Genomic DNA, 18,310 nt, shown 5'->3' with positions numbered 1-18,310 from the left:
ACATCCGACAAATTTGCTGACTTCGTTTAGATTTACATATTTCATAATAAAAGTTTCATATTGGCCAATTTTTAGCTTTTACTGGATTAATCTTATTGATTAATGTTTATTATAAACTATATTTGAATAAATCTCGGAAATATAAATTGTTGAAACGTCATTATAAGTTTTATTTTACTGGTCTATAAATAGGACACTGGTACTTAGCGTTATCAAAATGTGCAATATTTCAGTATTCAGTCGAGTGTGTATAAGTTGTTATATTTTTTTAAATTTCACATTATTTATTTATTGCGATTTACCTAAAAAGTTTTATATCAAAATTGAGTATCGAAAAGTTAAAGAAATAACGAGAATCTTCTCATAAACGAAACTTATGTCGAACGAGTAAACCAATATATACATACAGAGTGGGCCAAATAAAAGTGTCCACCTCGATATTTGGCAGTATTTATTAGATTTTAAGAAAATGACGAAACAGGTCGATTTTTGATCTAAGGGGGACACATTTTTACGGCACATACATCTGTCATTTGTCAACCCCCTCCCTTCCACACCCCCCTTATTTTTAAATAGAGAATAGGGGTCGTGTGCTAGCTCATTTGAAAGATTATTCAATTCTCTATTCAGTAATACATATTAACATTGGCATAATTATTTGTACAGGGTGTCCAAGAAAAATTATTTTAAATTAAATTACTTGACACAAAAAGAAGAATGTATGTAATTTATTTAACTCAAATACATTCTACTGCTGACAGAAAACAGAAAAAATGTTTATTTGATAAATAAATATTGTTTGTTGATGTTCAACCCACCAAGAGGCAGATGGGTGGCAGCTTGAACATTGAAATTAAGCAAAAAGCAATGTTTATTTATCAAAAAACATTTTTTTCTGTTTTGTAGCAGTAGTAGAATGTATTTTGAATTAAATAAATTACATACATTCTTCTTTTTGTGTCAAATAATTTAATTTAAAAAAATTGTTCTTAGACACCCTGTATAAAAAATTATGTTAATGTTTATATTACTGAATAGAGAATTGAATAACCTTTCAAATGAGCTAGCACACAACCCCTATTCCCTATTTAAAAATAAGGGGTGGGGGATGTGGAAGGGAGGGGGTTGACAAATGACAGATGTATGTGCCGTAAAAATGTGCCCCCCTTAGATAAAAAATCGACCTGTTTCGTCATTTTCTTAAAATCTAATAAATACTGCCAAATATCGAGGTGGACACTTTTACTTGGCCCACTCTGTATGTGGCCCACGATGACTACTAACACTTAGTAGTCATCGTTGACCGAAGATGGTTGATTGGGTCCTCGGGTAGAGTTTCACCATGTTCCCAGAGGTTTAATCCCTGAACATCGGCGTTTAGCCATTTTAATTTTATTTTAACATAATGTAGATTTATTTATAATCACAACCATTGTTTGGTTCTGGGGCTATTTTGCAGGTATTCAAATTCACTGATGATGGACCGATAGGTTTGAAAACGTTCTGATGAACTCATTTTATTGAATCCATTGGGATTTTAAAAAAATTTTTAGTAAATATACCTTTTACATAGAAGTGGTTTTTACTTCATGTTCCAGTTTACATAATATGTATGTCCTTACCTTCTCTGGCTGGTTGATGGATATCACTTGCCTAGATATATACATTTGCCTACAGTTTCCAATTATTTCGTAAGGAACCACTTACAATTCAAGCTTAACCGGATCTCGTACTAGAGCACCGAGATTTTCTTTAAAACTCTCAGGTCTTCATAGACCGGTCTAGTTAGACTCAAAAATAGGAGTAAGGCTACAATAATTACCATCAAGCTGAAAATTGGCAGGATTGTTCAAAATACCATCATAAATGAAATCTAAAAAGTCCTCATAAATCCGACCCCTGCTAAAAAATTTACGCGGGGTCAAAGGTCACCAAATATGGTTTTAGCGATTTTCAGCGAAACGGTAAGTTTTATCGTAAAACGATTTCTAACAAAAAATGTAGATTAGATAATTATCTATAAAAAATATTTTAATAGTTTTTTTCCTAAGAAGCACTGTTTTTGAGATACAACGATTCAAAGAGTTGAAAGATTTCTAATCGTCATAATATAATATGTATTAGTACACCAGGTATATACATCACTGAAGCTGTAATACAAGTAAACATATATCCTACGGTCAACTTAACTTAGATTACACATAATAATATAAGATTATAAATATGATAATGTTTCTACTATACAGCTTGCGGTCTACCGAGAGATGCAATCCATAAGCTGTATTATATTACAGTGCCAACAAAAAATCTTTACAAAGTGAATGTAACGCGAAAATAATAAGAATTATTTGAATTGTACGGCTTAATCCCAACAAAAATACACAACAAAATACAACAAATGACAAAGTATTAACTTATAATAATTCTTTTTATTTATGCACCTTAGTTCAATTTGCAAAGATGGGTTTTGTCGGAATAAACACGTTCGTCAGCTAATCTAATCACCCTACCTATTCTCTTCTCCGAAGGGTTTGAACATAATAATGAAAGACAACTTTCTAGGCAAAATGTTTATTGCTAAGTACTAATAAATACTTATGCAAATTACACCGTAATTTTCCTGGGTGGCGAAATCCTTCAGGTAGATGACACCCTCGAGGTATTAATTAGTCTTGAGTACTACTCCGGAGTGAAAATACGTGTTAAACCTATATTTTTTATCGTGTATTTCGTGTTATTTTCATTGTTATAACAAAAATGTCAGAATATTGTTTTATTTGCGCGTATTTGCGAGTATTATTTGACGTAATGATAATTGAAACAGCCATAGAGCAATTCAATTTAACAAATACAACTATAATTGATGGATTCGACCGTTACTTGATGGAAGTTCATTTTATCTAACAATAAAAAACTGAAAACGTTTGTTTTCTATACTTCCACAAAATATATTATATCTAAGTGACTACAGCTGTTTCGGCGGAGTGCCTTTCTCAAGTAATATAGTTTACAATGTGTTTGCCTTTTTAATCTTCAACTGAAGAGGTTGAGGAGTGGGGAGCTGTTTGTCTCGAGTTGGTCATTCAGAATTATATCTGTATTTTTCAGTTTATTAATTTCCATAGATTCTAAAAAAGATAGCTTAAGGCCTTTATTTTGAATATGTAGAATTTTAAACTCTTCATTGAAAGAATGATTATGATCTAGAAGGTGAAGTGCGTATGTAGAAGTGTCTGTTTTTCTATTGTTGAATGCCCTTTTGTGTTCTGCTATCCGTTTGTCAAAAGTTCTGCCAGTTTGACCGATGTACGTTTTCGGACAGTCACCACAAGTTAGTTTGTACACACCACTCTGTAGTTGCTTTCTCTTTCGGCTTTTAAATACAACTATTGTTGTAGGTGAAGATGTAGACTTGCTCGTATTACTCACTGGTAGAACTCCAATCGAAAAAACTATCTTTTTTTTAAAACCTGGAAAAGCTCAACACCAATCGGAAATATATTCATCGAAAAGTTTACCACTTTTGCAAAATGTCAAAATCATATACTATTTTTACACGCAATAACTGGCTGTGATACGACATCTGCATTTTTCAGGAGGGGTAAAACGACTGTTTTTAAAATGTTTGAAAAACAAGATTTACTTGAATATGCTGAAGTTTTAAAAAAAAACAACTAATTCAACTCCACAAGAAGTTATTTCCAACGGAATTAGCTTTCTTCTCTCTATGTATGGAGCGCCTAAGAAAACTACGTGCTTAGATAAGTTTCGATATGCATGTTTTTTTAAAAGTACTCGAAACAAAAACAAGTGCAGTTATCTTGTCTTCCTCCAACCTCAGCGGCTGCTCATCAACATCTTTTTCGGGTATATTACCAAGTTCAAGTGTGGCTTGGTTATCAGCTAGATCCAAAAGACTGGGGATGGAAATTAGTCGACAGTTCATTAGAACCAATTCAAACTTTACTCCCCCCTGCGCCGGAAAAACTCCTGAACACAATTTTTTGCAACTGTAAAAAGGGATGTAGCGCTAAATGTGGTTGCAAACAAGTTGGACTGTTTTGTTCGGTAGCATGCACTAATTGTCAAAACCGGTCGTGCTCCAATGTTGAATCACCAACAATTGAGGATTCATTTGATTCTATCGAGGAGCCATGCGATGTGTCATTATTGGGACAATTTACTTGCACCCAGGATGAACAAGAAGAAGAAGAAGAAGAAGAACAAGAAGAAGAAGAAGAACAAGAAGAAGAAGAAGAAGAAGAAGAACTAGAAGATGAAGAAGAGGAAGAAGAACAATGAGAAGAAGAACAAGGGAAGCAGAAGTATTAGAAAATTATGAACCAGTTTGATAAATTTCCCTTTTTTTTTTTTAATTTATACCGCTTTATATACAGTTTAATCAATTTTAACCCTTGCCAATATCAATTAGTAAATAGCTTTGAATTAAACAGAATCATAACAGATCCGTGGAATAGGCCTACTTGGGAAACCACGTTAAAATAACGCGCTAAGTACACTACCTCAAAGGTGGTGTGGAAACGTGTGCGCATATTATGACGATTACCACTTTTTGAATCGTTATATCTCAAAAACGGTGGGTCCCAGGAAAAAAAGTAATAAGACATTTTTTATAGATAATTATCTAATCTACATTTTTTTGTTGGCACTAATTTTACCATAAAACTTACAGTTTCGCTGAAAGTCGCTAAAAACCATATTTGGTGACCTTTGACCCCGCGTAAAATTTTTAGCAGGGGTCGGATTTATGAGGACTTTTTAGATTTCATTTATGATGGTATTTTTAACAATCTTGCCAATTTTCAGCTTGATGGTAATTTTTGTAGCCTCGGATGCGTAAGTTGACCGGAGTATCAATACTGTGTTCTCGATGTTGTTTTTACGTGATTTGGGTAAAGAAAACAGGCTTTACAGAAAACAGAAATTAGCGGCTGGGTATCATCATCATCATTACACATCCAAATTTGTCCACTGTCGGATATAAGCCTCCTCAAGATGTCTTCACCCTTCTCTGTTCTGCGCAGCTGCCATCCAGTTTGTCGCTATTATTTTAATGTCGTCCGTTCATCTGGTAGGTGGTTTTCCATGACATCGCTTGTCTGCCCTTTGGCGCCACTCTAAAATCTTCTTTGTCCATCTGTTGCCACTTTGTTTTGCGACGTGTAATGACCATTTACACTTCAACTTCGTAATGCGTTTTAGGACGTCTTCCACTCCAGTTCTTCGCCGTATCTCATCATTTCGTATTCTGTCTCTCGAAGTTAGGCCAAGCATGGATCTTTCCATGTTTCGTTGTTACTTGTAATTTTCTTATTGATGCTTTAGTCAATGTCAGTGTTTCAGCTCCATAAGTGAGCACCCGAAGGACGCCCTGGTTAATGCTTTTCTTTTTAGCTTTATTGGGATGTTTTCCTTGAACCAACACGTCTCTTAGTTTGCTGCTGGGTATGTTCCAAATTAAACCAAACGATAGAAATATTTTTAATAGATAAATATTTAATGACCATTTTTGTGAGAATTTCGAATAAGTAGTTTCTAGAAGTACTATGCATGTACACAAGTTTAACAAGTCCGAATACTAATTGAGTTAGCTGAAACCGAATTTGTAGAACATTTATATGGTGTGTCTGTGAAAATAAACATTTTTAGGTATATAGCGATAAACTTACCTCTACCCAGAGTGGCTCAACGGCTTTAGGGCATTTTTCAAAAATTGTGAGCCCATGAGAAAAGTCTATAACCTCATCTTCAGTCCCGTGAATGATTAGTGTAGGTGACATAACTTTTGGAACTTTGTCAATACTGCAACAAATATAAATTATATTAACCTTTTATTGAGTATAAATAAATTTACTTAATTAATAAACGACTTTTTTTCAATAATTTTATCGTTTTCTGTTCTTTCAGAAAATATGGTCTACGATGGACAATTTCTGCAAATTGAAAGAAATACAAGGTGGGCGGTCAATTGTGCCGAGGAGTGTATTCAAGAAATCATATTTTAAATCTTATTTCATACATTTTCATAAAAAATTTAATTAACAAATTAACATAGAACTTAAAAGAAAGAACAGAATACAAAGATCAAGCACAAAATGAAATAAATATAGAAGGCGAACAAGTACTAATTGATGTAGCAGTAGTGACTAAAGCAGTAAAACAGCTTAAAAATGGAAAATCCCCCGGCCAAGGCGGAATATCAGCAGAATTGATAAAAAACGCAACGCAGAAATTGTTTAGATCTCTTGCATACATATTCACAAAGTACGTCAATTTAGAAAGCATCCCAGAGGAATGGAAAACAGCTTTCATAACCTCGATATATAAAAAAGGTAAAATGTTAGACTTCAATAACTACCGAGGACTATCAGTAACGAGTACGGTCAGTAGGAACTATGGAAGAATAATCAGAGATATGATCGAAGACGAATGCAAAAACCAAGAGGAAGAGGAGCAGAGCGGGTTTCGAGCTGGTAGATCTTGCACAGACAACGTGTTCTGCTTGAAACAAATTATAGAGAAGAAACTATCACGGAATAGATCAACACACCTTACATTCATAGATTTAGAAAAAGCATAAGATAACATACCTATATCTCGAAATTATGGCAGGTACTCCAGGAAACTTCAATCAATCATACACTCATAGGCTGTTCAAAATATATTCAACAACATGAAAGCCCAGATAAAATTAGGCAACAAAATAACGGAACCAGAGTCAATAAAGGCCTAAGACAGGGGTGCTGCATATCACCGACAATTTTTAAAATCTATATTGGTAAAGCTCTCCACCAGTGGAAATCGAAATGCAAAGGAATGGGCATACAGGTGGACGATGACACTTGTTTGAATACCCTCCAATTTGCCGATGATCAAGTAATATTATGTGCAAATGACAAAGAGGATCTCGAGTACATGACACAAAAATTGATTAGAATAAAATTAACATGAAACTCCAGGCGACGAGGTCCACCCTGGGCACCAGGAAGCTCGAGGACCATCGTCGTTATCATATTTGTGTTCAGAAAACCCCCCGATTTACTCCAGGGAAATAAACAAGAAATACATGTTCGGGATCCTGAAATATCCAGGTAGCTGGCAACTTTTTTAGTTGTTTAGCTGATAACTGTTTCCTAGAGTTTAGCTGATAACTGTTTCCTAGAGTTAGCGTCCGTTTTTTAATTATTAACAATTTAGTGCAAAAACGCGATTTTTTCCATTTTTTGAACTCGGTTAAAAAGCTAAATAGTTGACATAAAATTACAAAATTTAATTTTTTAGAACATTGAAAAACCTTCAAAATGCCGATTTTTGAAAGTTAAAAAGTTAATTTGTTGCTTCGCGAACTGCAAAATAAGTGAAAATCGTTATTTGTTAATAACTTTTACTAAAACTAAAGGCGGGTTGACCAGGGCCGCGTTTAGGTCAATTGACGCCCTAGGCAATTCTCTAGTAGCCGCCCTTCAAACATGTACCATTTTCGCGAAAAAAAAAAAATTGCAGAAATTTTTATTTAAATAAGAATACACTCAAAATGGATTTAAACTACGATATTTATATACTTATAATAGAAAAAATTGTTCAATTAAAAAACATCTTTTCAAAAAAAAGATTTAAAAAAAGATTTGTTCTTGACAAAATCGACAAATTGTTAACACGTTCTTGCGTCATACTTAATGGGAAAATATTTTTAATTCTTGACATTTTCGAAAATGACCTTTCAGTGGTTACGTTGGCAACTGGGAAGCACAAATAAATGTGCAAAGCAATGTCAAAATTAAGGAAAATATCTTTCAATCCACTTAGTTCAGTCATTGAAGGTTTTCACCTCCAATTTCGTTGAAACTCCATCGATTTTCACGAAAATTGGTGAGTAGTAAGATACATCAAGGAACAAAGATGACATGATGCCAACTTGCGCTTTTACCGTGGTGGTGAAAACTACCACTTTAAGTGGGGTGAGACAAATTCGAAGTCAAATTTGTTATATAAAGTTATTAATATCAATCAATATTTGTTGAGTTATTAAAGATCAAAGATTTTATTTTTTCATAAAGAATGCATGTTTTAAAGCTGTTTTTCACGTATAACTCGAAAACTGTAAGCTTTCACAAAAAAGTTATTTTTACCAAAATTGAAGATAATAAAAAGCTGAATACCTACATTCATCACTTAAAGAACTAAACTAATGTTAATTCAAAGTGAGTTATGTGGGTAATTGAATGTATATTTTTTCGACGAGTACTCAAATCTAAGTATTCAAGCTTAAATAACGGGAAAACGATGCATTTTATAAAACATACCTGCTAAGCACTTGTCAAAGTACTTCGGAGTACCTATCAAATGAGCTCCAGTAGAAGTTAATAGCATCACAATTAAGCAAGTTATGAATGATGAAAATAAGAGAACCATTTAGAACTTTTTAGGAAAAAGTGAAAAATTAAACATAGGCCATTTCCACACAAATCAAAATTTATAGTAAACCTTAGAAGAATTTCTTTATATTAGCATAAGTAAGGATTTCAACAATTTTTACCGGTTTAGAATGCATATTTTTGAAGAAAAAAAAGTAATTTAAAAATCATAATTTTTAAAATTATAGTAATTTTCATTTTTTTTTTGATAATACTTAATTCCAAAAATACTTAATATACGTAAAAATTGATACATGTATAACCAAATTTTAGTTTTTTCTGAATCAAATATTTTAACTTTTTACTATTTCTGTAGGGTAAAAAATAACCGAGATAGAAACGTTTAAAGCTTAAATTTTGCTGCGAGAACCATGTAACCGGGGCCATTTAACCTTTTATTTTTAAAAAAGTAAGGAGTTTAAAAGATTAAATTCAACATGGTTTAATAGCCATTAAAATTAACTTTTAAATGGTTTTTAGGCAAACCTGATATCGTAAAAATTAACGGAGTTATTTAAAAAAAAAGCAATAACTTTTTTGGAAAAATTTTTTAAAGATAAATTTTGAAAAATATTTGGTACATAAATTTTAATGCTATCAACTTGTTCGAGGGCTCATTTGATAGATATTTCTAAGCACTCTGACAAATGTTTTATAAGATTAGGTTATAAAATGCATCATTTTCGTGTTATTTAAGCTTGAATACTTAGATTTGGGTACTCGCCGAAAAAATATATATTCAGTTACCTATAACTCACTTTTAGTTAACGTTAAAAGGTTTTTCCGGTACGGAGTTTATTTCGTTTTCTATTAGCTTTAATTTTGGTAATAATAACTTTTTTGTAAAATCTTATAGTTTTTTAGTCATTTATGAAAAATCGGTAAAAAACATGCATTTTTCTCACGAAAAATTAAAATCTTTGATCTTTAATAACTCAAAAAGTATTTATTTATTTTAATAACTTTATCTAACAAATTTTGCTTAGAATTTGTCCCTCTATCGAATTTCTAATTTTCAGGGGATATTTCTAATAAAATAGTTTTCAATCCCGAGAAGGGGTGGCATCCACCTCCACGGTACAAGCGCAAGTTGACACCATGTAACCTTTGTTCCTTGAGATATCCTCTAACCACTCACCAATTTTCATGCAAATCGATGGAGGTTCAACGAAATCGGAGGTAATAGCTCATATCCACCTTCAGTGACTGCACTAACTCTTCTTTAAATATTAAGATATTATGTCAATTGGTGATTTTATTGTGGTATCCAAATGACCCTTTAAGTGAAGGCATTCATGTATGAATGATCTATCTTGGTCGTCTTTATTTTGTATCAGATTTTCAGCTTCTTTAATAATTTTTTCAAGTTGATAAATAAGTCGATAAGATTCCAGACGTCTATTCAGGTCTCTTATCAGAGTGTCGATTATAACATAGAATGTGTGGATTTTTATCTCATCACTAGCTGAAAAGTATAGTTACTACTAGTTTAGCAAATTGAATTTCTCTTTCTTATTTCTTTATGTTTTATTTGGGCACAATTGTTTGGCTTCCTTGCGGTAAAGTTATTTGAAAGAGATACTCTTTAATAACAGAACCTAGATTCATAACTTTTATATACAAATATTTTTTGTACAGTATTTTTGCCGCCCTCTCATAATGTGCCGCCCTAGGCAACTGCCTATATTGACTAATGGATAAAGCAGCCCTGGGGTTGACATTACTAGTGAATAACGAACGTGGCTCACGCTTACGTAGTTGAGCCGTGCTACATGACTAATGTAAACGGATTTTCGTGCAGCACGATTGTGTCACGAATGGTCTACGTCACGCCACGATAGACATTAAACATGTTAAGTATTTCACGCTCTAAAGACAGTCGTAGAGAGTTTGTATTTGATTAAGCACATGCTTTTACCCTCAAAAATGAGAGTCTGAATGAACGGGAGAACGTTATATGTTAGATTTGTAGAATTGTACGAAAGTGATCCTGTACTCTGTAATGATTCTGATGCAAGGTATAAAAAGAATGACACACGAAACGCAGCAGTAGAAAGAATTGTTGCTCAGCTTGAAATTGAAAATTTTACAGCAAAACATGTACTAGAGAAATAATATCTAGCTATTATTTCGCAGGTTGTAATAGTAGACTCTAATACAAATAATGATGTCATGTGAACTACTAACACATAAAACTCTCGTGCCCAGTGTAAACACAATAACGTTTCTCACGAAACGTATTGCACAGAAGCGTAGATAACGCTTGTTTTTTAGCGGGAACCACGTTCGTTATTCACTAGTAATGTCAACCCGCCTTAAACTTAGAACTTTAGTGGTTCACCCAAAGTTGGGTATTGGGGTAGAATAACTTCAAAAATATTGTCCGTAGAAAAAATCTTTTTACATAATATTCGAAAACCTGGTATTTTACACAAATTTATAAAAGTGCAGTTCAAATGGTGACTAGTCGTTGTAGTGAAGGGGGATCTGGGAGCCGACAAATTCAAAATGCTGGTATTTTACACAATTTTTTAAAAATGTAGTTCAATTGGCGACTAGTCGTGGTAAGTGAAGCCTAGCTGGGAGCCGACAAATGCACGAGTTCAAAAACTAAAAAAGCAACTTAAAACTACTACCATTTTCTATATCTCGTGATCTACTCAATGGGTTTTGATCTTTTTTTTTTTTAGTTTATATGTACTTTTTGTGTATATTACAAATACGCAATTTGTCTAGACATTTATTAATTAATAAACAGTCTAATTTGTTTAAACAATTTTTGAAAAAATTATTTTTTTCCAAAAATCCATTTTTTAAACACATTATCATTATTAATCATAGAAAAAGTTAAGGTATACTTTAATAAATAAATTATCTTCAATAAATAATTATTTAATAAAGATAATTGATTTATTAAAGTGTACTTTTTTTGTGATCATTACTGATACTATGATTAAAAAAATAGATTTTGAAAAGAAAAAAGAATTGTTTAAACAAAGTAGACTGTTTATTAACTAATAAATGTATAAACAAAATACTTTTATTAATGTACATTATTTGTAATGTATGTAGAAATTATAGACAAATTAAAAAATAAAGATCAAAATCCCTTGAGTAGATCCGGATACAGAAAATTGTATTAGTTTGAAATTGCTTTTTCGGTATTTGAACTCAGTGGATTTGTAGGTTCCCCCTAGTAACCATTTGAACTATATTTTTGAAAATTCGTAGAGGGTCCTGTGAAGGTACAATGTTTGTGAAAATTTTTTAACAAAAAACACAAATACCATTCTTCAAAATTGCATCAATGAGATTTCTTAATTATTAGGTATAAACAAATTAGCTGTGAATTAAACAAAAACATATGGCTAACTTTGGCCCAAATGAACCTAGGCTATTTTTTTATTTGAAAATTCGTGTTAAAATACTAGCTTTTCGAATGTATACAAAAATTTTTCTACGGACAATATTTTTAAAGTTATTCGAAATGTTTATATTATAAACAACAAAATTTCAAAAATTTGGCTTTAGAATTTTTGACTATATTAAACATTTTTTTTATCTTTCTTTAATACATTGTGATAGTATCACTCTTCTACTTTCATTTGGCATAAGCAGAATTGCCCTATCTTCATTATTTTCTGTCTTATGTTATCGCAAAACAAAGGTCTCTGAACAAATAGAATAACTTTTAAACTAATTAATGGATCGGTCTCAAATTTTGAGGGCTTGTTAAGTACCCCAATACCCAACTTTGGGTGAAACCCTAAAGTTAAATTTAGTAAGTTATTAAAAAATATCGATATTAATTTATCTTGTCTTTTTTGACTTTTTAAAGTCAATTTTGTTGAAGCTTTTTCAATGTTCTACAAAAACAAATTTTGTAATTTTTTGTCGACCATTTAGCTTTTTAATGGGGTGCAAAAAATCGAAAAAATCGCGTTTTTTGCACTAAATTGTTAATAATTAAAAAAGGAAACAGGTAAGTTTTCTTTATAATATACAATAAGTCTACAATAAGTAAAAAATTAGTAAGCTACCTGGATATTTCAGTGTCCTGAGAGAATCCTTGTAGGTTTAGTGCTTTTTAGTGCTTCATTGCCTGGCCTATAAGTTATCAGCTTGGTTGTAAGTAAGATATTTTATATTTGTCGAGTTATAGATGGTTCATTTAGTGAAAATTGTTACTGTATTGGTGATAACTACCGACTTCTCGTATTTTTAAGTAATTTCACCCCCTACTCTAATTACGATTTTTTACATGGTTCTATATTACTTTATATATGTATATGCATTTACACGTATGTACAAACTTATCCACCAAATATTGTGATAAACAGAAACAGGATTAGAAAACTCAATATCACTTAATCCTTTGAATAAACAAAGATAAAAATAAATTAAAAATAATAAATTATGGTAAATAAATGATCGAATATTATAAGTGTTTGTGATTCAAAATGAGTAATTATTTATAAACATGATATTATAAAATTATTTAGAAGGTAATCGTTAATTAAATAATAATCTTAGAAAAACAGTAATCTAATATTAATATTTTAATGGTTAACATTGTTTTTAGACGTTCAATAACTCCATTTATAAAAAAATTGGGCTAAATATCCTATAAATATGCCTTGATCAAAGAAAAGATATAGTTGCATGCTTCGTGTATTTCGAAAAGGCATTCGATAAAGTACAGCGTGCAAAATTAATGCAGATGCTAAAAAATATAGGAATAGATGACAAAGATATTCGTGTCACTAAAAATCTGTACTGGAATTAAACTGCTATCGTAAAAATTGGAGATAACTATACAGATGAAATCATACAACAAAGAGTCAGACAAGGTTGCATTTTGTCCCTAACATTGTCCAATGTTTATTCGGACCGGTTATTTAAAACGGCACTTGGGAGAGATGTGGAATATGGAATAGGAAGGCATATGGAATAAAAATCAACAGGAAATTACTTAATGTAATAATTAGATATGCGGGCGATGCAAGAATTCTGTCAGAAAATATTGAAGGTCTCCAAATTCCGCTTGATCGTATTCACGAAGTAGGAAAGCAAATGTGCATTAAAATAAAACAAAGACAATTTTTTAGTCTTTAGTCATAATCCTCATCCAGACGAAGAGCTTCAATTAAATTTAGTCCAGGTTGAAAAACTTCACAAAGTCAAAATTACATATTTGAGAACTGTCGTAATGGATTAACTAGATCCAGACAGAGATAAATACGCAGAATAGCAATAACTAAAACTACTTTTATGAAAATGAAAATACTTCTTTGCAATAATCATCTCAGTTTGGAACTAAGACAAGAATGGTTAAGTGCTATGTTTGGTCTATACTTTTGTATGGTGCAGAAGAGTATATATACCTACTAAAAGCATGAAGCATGAACATAATTAAAGTATTGGAAATGTGGATTCATAGACGTAGGCTGAAGATACATTGGACAGCAAGAAAAACTAATGAGGAAGCAATAAGGAGGGTCAACAAATATAGAGAACTGCTAAGTACTGTTAAACACGGAAAATGTCTTATCTGGGACATCGATATACTACAATTGAGACCTTGGGACCAGAAGGGGACAAACCACAATTACGTCAAAAATGAGTTAAAGTAGAAATCGCACACTTTAAGATCATATTAATGTCCCAAACAGAAAATTTCAGCTGTTTTCTCACAGATGGCGCCGCTGTAGTAGGTCCCGTCGTGTCACGATTACTTTATATTGCAATAGAAGGAGACAAGCCACAGTAGTAATCAACATGGAGGCGGAACATTCCCGTGTATGTAAACAGAAAATAGACTTTTCTGAGTTTGATTCTGAACATAGTGACCTAATCCGTTTTTAAATGAAAGCGAAGATGACAAAGACTATACAGTATCCGGAAGTAGCGACTCGTAAAATATAAACTCAGAAACAGTAAGTTTATTAAATGTGTGGCTTGTCCCCTTATGTTATATTTTTCGGACCTAAAAATATTAGGATTGCTGTAAAGGTTTTTTGTGGCTTATCCCTTTTTAGTAAAATACCTACTTTATTGTAGGAAAATGAATGGGTTTATACCCCACAGACTTCTGGAGGTCTTTTGCCAACTCCAGAAAAGAAGGCGCCTCCTAGATGGAGATACAAGGATACCCAACGACATAAAAAATTAAGCGCAAGACTAAAAGAAATCTAGGTTCCGAATATATAAATACAAATGGGAAGAAAATAGAACCACAAAAATTAGATGCACCTTGCGTTTGCAGTTTGCACAAAACTGAACCACTGAATGCACTGAAGACATTGAACACTTGAACGTCTTTTCAGATATTGAAAATATTGACAACATAATTATTTTATTGTTGCATTTTATGTTCATTTTTTAGAATATAATTTTTTATACAAAAGGGGATAAGCCTCATATTTTTTCAAAAATGTTCAAAAACTCAAAAACCGTTAAATATACATTTGTGTTATTTTTCTTGTGTATTTAATAAAATATTTCCGAACGATTATGGGCCTTACTTCCGAGAAAAATGTAAAAATTTGATTTCAGGATTTGAAAATAAGTTTAAAATGATGTTTTCTTCAAAATATTATTTGGTGGCATGTCCCCTTCTGGTCCCAAGGTCTTCAATTGATCCTTAAAGACAAAATAGAGGACCGTAGAAGTGTAGGGGGAAAACAAGTTTCATGTTAAACACCATTCGTGAATGGACTCAGATATGAAATGCACGACAATTATTCCATGTAGCAGAAGATCGAAAAGCCTTCGCAATTGTGATCGCCAACGTCGGATAATTCTAATATGACACGTGAAGAAGAAGATAGAAAATTTATGGATAGAATATTTAATGTCAACAAATAGAGCAGTAAAGAGGCGAGAGGCGGTGCCCCAATAGGAAGATAAATAATCAGTGGGAAGACCACGAAAACGATGGAATGACAAGTTACTGGAGGCACATTGAAAAACAGTCCATAACTATGTAAAAAGCAGAAAAAAGCTAGATAAACCCAGCAGTACTAAAAAAACAAAATTCAGAGAAAGAGATTGCGGAGGTGCAAATCGAAACGTCAAATATAAAGTATTTTTAACTAAAATTGTGGTTTATTCAACAAAATATAGCACTAAGGGCCGGTTGTTCGAACGCTAATCAACAATGATCATTATCAAATAATTAATTACTGTCAATGTCAATTGTTAAAACATAATTAATTACAATTCTGAGACTATAATCAATTAATATAACAATAATTATTAACATAATTAATAATAAATCTCATAATTGTAATTAATTATGTTTTCAGCAACCCAAACAAAGTTGACATTGACAGTTTTGGTGACAGTAATTAAATATTTAATAATGATCATTGTTGATTAGCGTTCGAACAACCGGCCCTTAATGAAAAAATGTCACAAGAAATAGTTTTAGAGCCTCGTATAATATGAAATTGTAACTTAAAGCTTCAGGGTATTCAATGAACTCGAGCTAAATAAATAATAAAACTTCCAGTAATGCCGTGATAAATCGATGAAACTTAATGTATTATAGTAGGGAATTAAGGTTTCACCACTTTTTATAGGATTTCAAACAAATAGTTAGTTCAGTTCGAGGTATTAATTTTTAAGGTTGTAGTGTGATTAGGGTCAAGAGTTTGTAAGGAAAATCTATTATATTTATACATTTACGAAAGGGATTGAATAGAATGTATATAAACTCACCGTAGTTTTGTATAATATAATATATAAACGAAAGTTAAAAAATTAGATAAGGAAGCGAAGAGAATAGGGCTAGAGATAAACCAGCACAAAACAAAAAAGATGACGATAGGAAAGGACGACACAACAACTCAGAAATATCTAATAACACAGAACCATAAATTTGAAACTATATCCACCTTTAGCTACTTGGGAGTAACAATAGGGAAAAATGGAAAAGAGAGAACAGAGGAAAGAATTATAAAAGCCAAAAAAAAACATATGGATTGAATAGAAATTTGCCGAGAAGCAAGACTCTAAATAACAGAACAAAGATGAACCTATATGAGACCTGTTGTTACATATGGGATGGAAACAACGACGATTAACAAGAAAGAGGAAGATAGCCTTCTGAAATTTGAAAGAAAAATAATGAGAACAATACTGGGGCATAATGTAACAAGAGAGAGAGAGAGAAATAAAAATGAAAACAAATGCCGAAATTGAAGAAGAATTAAAGAGAGAAAATATAGTCAGATACCTACATAAAATCTCTTCGCTTAGAATGGATAGGATATATACAGAGACGCCCACAATAAGATATGTTGAGAAAGAAGGATAACTAACTGGACACCGCTATGGCCCAGATGAAGAGGAAGGCTTAGAAGAAGATGGCTGGATGATGTAGAAGAAGGCATAATAGCAATGAATGTAAAAGACTGGAAAGTTCAGTGCAAGGACAGGAAGAAATGGAAAAGAGTCACGACAGTAGCAAAGGCCCACAGCAAGCTATAAATGTCAGAAGAGTAATCCACCTCACCAAATAATAGGATTTTGAACGCCATGGCATTAGCTACAATCCCTAGCGATTGTAATTCTTAATAAATAAATTAATGAATGAATATATAAACGAACACGATTTAAAACTTAATAAGACAAAACCAGAGTATCTTCTTCTTCTTCCTGCATCATCATCCTGGGTGGGTCTTTGCCTGTCTAATAGTCCAGGGTAATAAGGTTTTTTCCATAACACTTCAACAGTCAGGGTACTGAAGCGTTTTTTCGACAGGTAATACCTGTAAGAACAAATTGTAACTATTTCCTGCGTAGGATCTGGCGGCCATTTTTATTTATAAACAATTTAATATCAAGAAACGGTCTTTTCTCCTTTTTTTGCAAATTAATGTAAAACAGTAAGACTTATGGTTTTCTTTGTACCGGGTGTCCCAATAAGAATGGCGCTCGGCCATATCTCAGGAACCGTTTATAGTACAGCTTTGGGAAAAAAATTTTATAACAAAAGTTGCCTCGAGAAAAGCCTGGAAATTATTTTCATAATTGTAAGTCCACCGCTAGAGGGCGTAATTGAATATCAAAAATTAAAAAATCGAAATTTTACAAAATTTGCCTAATGAAAGGGCAGTGGCAATCCGATTATCGTATTCTTCATAAAATTCTGCGCATATTTTATATCCCAAGTTTAAGTCTACCTGTGCAAATAAGAGGTGGGGGTGAGTGGGAACCTTGTTATGAAAAAATCGCTGTAAGTCCGGTTCTGCTTAATCGATTTTTGCAAACTTGGTCTTGTTGAAAAGAGCTCTTTTTCATCAATATAATAGTTATAATTTGGAAACAGCCTATTACGTAATATGGCGGCTAGGAGGCGCTATTTATTTTCTTTTTAGAAATCTAGTTTTCTTTGGAAAATATTAAATACAAGTATGTATTTTTTTCTGTATTACAAAATTAGACTAAATTAGCAACAGAATACCGAAAACCGCATGTCTATACCTTTTTTCTATCTCGAGATATCTTAAGAAACGTGTAAATTTTAAACATAACTGTTGCTGTCATATAAGTGGAAATATATAGAAGCAAGTAGTGTGCTATGGAAAAAAACAAAGAAACATTTTCCAGATGTCACCGTATATAATAAATCAAAACAAAATATGAAAAACTCTACTACTGGGTTGACGTCTTTTGGGATATTTCATTGCATATATTCTAGCCGCAACAGTTGCATTTCTTATGCATTCAAAGAATGTGGCTATCATGTCAAATGCTTCTTAGTTTGTAAAAATCATCTTGAATTTCACTCTGTATAAATTTTATATAAAATTTAATAGAAACAAACCGCAACACACCATCAATGAACAAATTTTTATGTTTTACTGATT

At 32.2% G+C, this 18,310-nt stretch overlaps 1 protein-coding gene across 1 annotated transcript in view; it reads right to left on the bottom strand.

Moving 5' to 3' along the window:
* Window positions 1–18,310, bottom strand: part of LOC114340242 (alpha/beta hydrolase domain-containing protein 17B) — a 178,027-nt gene that overhangs the window by 44,705 nt on the left and 115,012 nt on the right. The window contains exon 2 of the mRNA XM_050641483.1: window positions 5,691–5,823. Within this exon, the coding sequence (XP_050497440.1) occupies window positions 5,691–5,823 (133 nt within the window). The remainder of the gene's footprint in view (window positions 1–5,690; window positions 5,824–18,310) is intronic.

Source organism: Diabrotica virgifera, chromosome 10 (assembly GCF_917563875.1).
Source record: "Diabrotica virgifera virgifera chromosome 10, PGI_DIABVI_V3a".
Classification (NCBI taxonomy): domain Eukaryota; kingdom Metazoa; phylum Arthropoda; class Insecta; order Coleoptera; family Chrysomelidae; genus Diabrotica; species Diabrotica virgifera.
This window is presented reverse-complemented; position numbering and strand designations above follow the sequence as displayed.